We start from the raw sequence: 5161 nt of genomic DNA, 5'->3' as shown, positions 1-5161 counted from the left end.
GCTGCTGTACTTTTTGTGTTATTCGCCTCTTTATTTAGATCGCAGGTGTTATTTGAATGAGAGGAGATCTATGGAGATAATGAATGTAAGTTATGGTTGGGCGTTTAGGTGTATTTTTGAGAGAATTCAAATAAGGGAATTAGTTGAGGCGGACGTATTCTGGGATGCTATCTGTGACCTCTGTCTATGCACTGTAATCTAATCAATATTTGAAGTGGATTCATAATATTTTACGTAACTTCACGCCTTTTTACCCTCGAAGGGGTAGGCAGAGGTAAACCTACTGTTCCTAATTTGCGTTATATGTCCCATGTACTAGGGGTTGAGCCTATTGTCATATACTGGGCACAATTCCAAACTTCGAGCTACAACTGAAAATTTTTCAAAAAGCTGAAAAATGTCTAGCAGTACTTTCCCCGACCCGGGAGTAAAACCCGAGTCCCCTTGCCCGGCAGTCGCACTTGCGACTTACGGCGCTTTGCGATTTTATGCTTCATTTACAGTGAATCTGTGCAGGAGGAAAGTAAAAAAAAGACTCTGAATTAGTTTGTCAGTTTAGGCGTAAGAAACTACCAAATAAAAATGACAATCACGTTTGTATTAGAAGTCAATATCAGACATATCTACTACCAAAAATAACACTCAACATTTACAGAAATTAGCCCACATGTCTTATTCAGGGCTACACACAATAAAATTGTAGTTTCGGCTATCGAGGCTATTTCTGTGTGAATAAAAATAGCCGAAGTAGGAACAAACGCGACCACGAACGGCGGCTTATGTACGTGCGACGAATAAGTACAACTCCTTAAATTATGTAACTCGAAACTGTAATGTGTAGTAAATAAGATTTATTTTTGTGAATCTGTTACATTATCGTTTAGTTGAGTAATAAGTTTATTTGATTTGTTTTACATCCATATATTTATTTAAAACACTCTAAAATTATATTTTTAAACATTACTTATAAAAATAAAGACCAAAATAACATTTAAAAATATAAAAATAGGAGCCGACCAGTAGTGGGAGCATGGTCCAAGCTACCGGTGGTTAGGGCTCCAAAGACAGAAACCTCCTCACAATACGTTCCGTTTCGAGGAGTACTGCCTTCTGCATCAGGCCCTTGATCCATCCGCCCAACCCCAGCCTTCTAAGGTGGTTGTCGAGGCTGTTGGGTATTAAACCGTTGGCCGACACGACTATCGGCACAACGATAGCCGAATCCACATTCCACATGTCGACAACCTCGTGAGCCAAGTCAAGATATTTTATTTGTTTATCTTTTTCAGCTTTCACGAGGTTCTCGTCATGAGGGATGGTGATATCGATTATCATCGTGCGGCGCGCTTGTCGGTCTATCACCACTATATCAGGTTTGTTGGCTACAATAGTCCTGTCAGTGATGATAGATCGATCCCAGTACAACGTGATATGGCCGTTTTCGAGAACTGGATCGGGCGCATACTTGTAGTATGGAACCTCAAACTCAACAAGTTGGTAGTGCAAAGCAAGTTGCTGGTGGATAATCTTGGCCACCTGATTATGTCTATGCAAATATTCACCATTAGCCAAACGACCACAACCAGAAATTATATGTCTTATGGATTCACCAGGACTATGACATGCCCGACATATGTCAACGGTCCCATCCTTAATAATATATTTCCGGTAGTTATTCGTAAGGATAACTTCGTCCATAATTGCACAGACAAATCCTTCAGTTTCTCCAAAGAGATTACTGAATCGTAGCCAAGATACGGACGCCAGAAAATCTACACTGGGTCCATGAAGGGCCCGGAAGAAGCGTCCATGGAGCTCCTTGCTATGCCATACCTCCTTGCGGTCATTGACGCTTAGTACCACAGGTTTGCGCCAGTTCTCTTTTGCTAAAGACAGTGGAGTGAATCCATTGTCCACTGCCGCTACTTCTCGATGCATACCCTCGTTTACTTTCAGGAAATATTCCCTGAGGTTGCACACCTCACGGTTATGAAGGGTCTTAGCATTTAACAAGCCTCGACCCCCACACTTCCGCGGGATGTACAACCTCATGATCGATGAACGAGGGTGATGCATACGATTTGCAGTCAGCAGTGTTCGGACTCGCCTATCCAGAGTGTCAAGTTCAGTCTGAGTCCACTTGAGTATACCAAAAGAATACATTAGAACCGGCATGACCCAACCGTTATAGGCTCGCACCTTGTTTCCGCCTGATAATGAACTTTTCAGCACTTTATTCAGGCGGCCAAAGAAGCGTTCCCGTAACGATTGTTTCATGTCCGGTCCATTAATGCCTAATCCCTCTGACATACCCAGGTACTTGTAAGTATCATTTGCGGAGAGCGCTCTTAGTTTTGTGAAATCAGAGAGTTCTAGACCCTCAGATTCCACAATCCCTCCTCGCTTCACATGCATGACAGCACATTTATCTACTCCAAATTCCATTCTGATGGAACTACTAAATTTTTCAGTTATTTTCAGTAGTTCCATCAGTTGTTTGTTATTTGGAGCAAACAACTTGAGGTCATCCATGTAAAGCAAGTGGGATATGACTAGACCCCTTCTCTGTAAAGGATAGCCTAGCCCTGACGCCTCTAATAAAGTACTGAGAGGATTCAAGGCCAAGCAGAACCATAGTGGGCTCAGACTGTCACCCTGGAATATTCCTCGCACTATCCTTACAGGTTCTTCACTCCCTTGGATTTGTCTACATCCTGGATAGCAAAGCACAGTACTCCATTGCCTCATACATGACTGCAAGAAGGCGCGTAGAGTTGCATCTATCTTATACAACTCCATCACCCTCATGAGCCATGTATGTGGCACAGAGTCATATGCCTTTTTATAATCTATCCAGCATGTAGATAAATTCTTTCGAGACCGACGAACCTGTTGGCTTACAACCATATCAATGAGGAGTAGCTCCTTAGTTCCACGAGACCCCTTCCTACATCCATTTTGAGATACAGACATAATGGAATGTTTTTCAATATGTTTTGTTATTTTTGTTCTCAAAATAGACGTAAGAAGTTTATAGACCGTTGGTAAACATGTAATTGGTCTATAATTTTTGGGTTCAGTGGAACTACCTGATTTATGGAGCAGATGGGTAACGCCTGTTGTTAGAAATTGGGGCAACGATCCAGCTTCTAAAGCTGCCTGGAATTGCGATGCTAAGCGAGAGTGTGAACTGGTGAACCATTTGAGCCAGAAGTTGTGCAGCCCGTCTGGCCCCGGTGATTTCCAATTTGGGACCGAACAGGCTGCACTGCTCACATCAGAGGAGGTGATTATCACCTCCTCCATCTCTGGCACAGTTTCACACCTTCGCTCAACATCACAGATCCAGTCATCCTCTGTGTGGCTAACAGGCACCGACCAGATGTTGCGCCAAAATGTGTTAGTGGCTTCATCATCCGGTCGCCGCCCATCAGTCACATCTTGGTTGGATCGTTCCCAATTTCTATATACCCACCTCTGATCTCTTTGGAACATGCGATTCTGAGTATATCGCTCAACTCGTTTTTTGTACCGCCTGATACGATTTGCCCATGCGTAGACTTTCTGCTTCAGGAAGTCGATGCGCTCTGTAACACGCGACATGTATTCATGAGGACTGGTTTCAGTCCCTACAAATGCACGTCTTACAAAGCGCATCACTCTAGGACGAGTATTGCCCTCCCTGAAGCAGGATAGTTTGCCGATAAGCACCCTGGCCTCACTGATACGACGCTCAATCCTGCTCTGCCAGGCTGGTACTGCTGGTTTTGGTCGGACTGCTGCGTCAAGATTCGAGAATCTGACGTTAGCCACTCGACAAGCTGCTACCGCCCCACAGTACAGGATCGAGTGTGTATCATAGAGGTTTTCGCTACTTTCAAAATATGTTTTAAGTAGCGAATCCAGAGCGCTTACCAGCGCTCTATTTTTTCCACACATGGGCAAACGTGGCAGTTTTGGTTTTAAAGGAGCAAATCTATACTCACGAATCGCATCCTCCAAAGCACTCCTCAGTCGTTCATTGCACTGAGTACTTACTTGTTCAACCCTGTCGTCCTCCACTCCAGCGGCAGGAGTGGTCGGTGTCACATTTTGTGACGCTATAGGTGTTTGTGCCACCTCTTGTGGTGGGGCGGGGACGACACGGTTGCGCAGTGCTTCTGAGCGTAGCCGATCAAGTGCAGCCTCGTCCAATCTACGATTGCGTTGGATGACCCGCACCTGATCCGAGACGTTGACGGATGGTTCGAGTACCTGAAACATCGACAGCATCCTTTCACGGTACGCAGTGAGGTTAGTTCCTCCCTCCGTAGCACCGTAGTACGCGCGCATGACGTTCTCATTTATTGTTTGAGACCATTTCATGCGCCGCGCACAACCACCGGCAGCGGGGACCCGTCCCGGGGTCTGTTGACCCCTGGCTCCCAAGCCCGTCGGTGGCCGGCCTCTCCTCGGCCGACGTGCAGGTGGTGGCGACGTCGGTGGGGAGAAATATTCGTCGCTCGAGCTCGACGCAACTACTGTCACCGGAAGTTCTTCGTGGTTGGGTTCCGGTGACGGCGAGGCGGAGCTGAGCGACGAGTCCGGGGATGGTGGGTGTGCGTTCCGTAATCTTGCTCGTGTCAACATTTTTCACTTTTCACTAGTATAATATAATATAATTATCAAAACGATTTTTGGCTTCTCCTGTCAGTGTCATGGTGTACATTTTTATTTCTTCTTAAATTTTATATAATAGATTTTTATTGTAGAAGGTTTCTTATTGTAATAGATTTCTTGATGATTTTGTTGATGATTTAATGTGAATATTGCTGTACAAATCGGCTTTAATAAAATATTATAAAAACAGTGTAAAATTTGTATGTTGACGTTTTTTAGTGTTGCAAGTTTTTTTTTTTATGTTTATAACCATATCGCTTATATAAGCTGTATCAACTACCTATAAGTGACCACTGCTGACAAAAGCCTCTTCTCGCATGGAGAAGGTTTGAACATTAATCACCAAGCTTGTTCAATGCAGGTTGGCGATTTTTAAACATAATTAGAAATTATAAACTCAGGTCTCCTCACGATGTTTTTTTTTTTTCAGTTTGTTAGTGGTATCTTATAATGTATCACTTGGTGCTTTTGCAAAATTGGGTCTATTAGTTTACTTTTCTGT

The 5161-nt window shown here is 43.9% G+C and overlaps 1 protein-coding gene across 1 annotated transcript; it reads right to left on the bottom strand.

The window, feature by feature from the left end:
* Positions 1-497: 497 nt before the first annotated feature.
* On the bottom strand, positions 498-4629 carry LOC126912968 (uncharacterized). Its single transcript, XM_050707592.1, has 2 exons — positions 3090-4629; positions 498-508 (listed from the first exon to the last, which is right to left on the bottom strand). The coding sequence occupies exons 1-2, from the start codon at positions 4627-4629 to the stop codon at positions 498-500; spliced, it is 1551 nt and encodes a 516-aa protein (XP_050563549.1).
* Between the last annotated feature and the right edge of the window lie 532 nt (positions 4630-5161).

This window comes from Spodoptera frugiperda, chromosome 3, assembly GCF_023101765.2.
Source record: "Spodoptera frugiperda isolate SF20-4 chromosome 3, AGI-APGP_CSIRO_Sfru_2.0, whole genome shotgun sequence".
In the NCBI taxonomy this organism is placed as follows: Eukaryota; Metazoa; Arthropoda; class Insecta; order Lepidoptera; family Noctuidae; genus Spodoptera; species Spodoptera frugiperda.
Note: the sequence above shows the minus strand (reverse complement) of the source record. Positions and strands in the feature narration are given on the sequence as shown.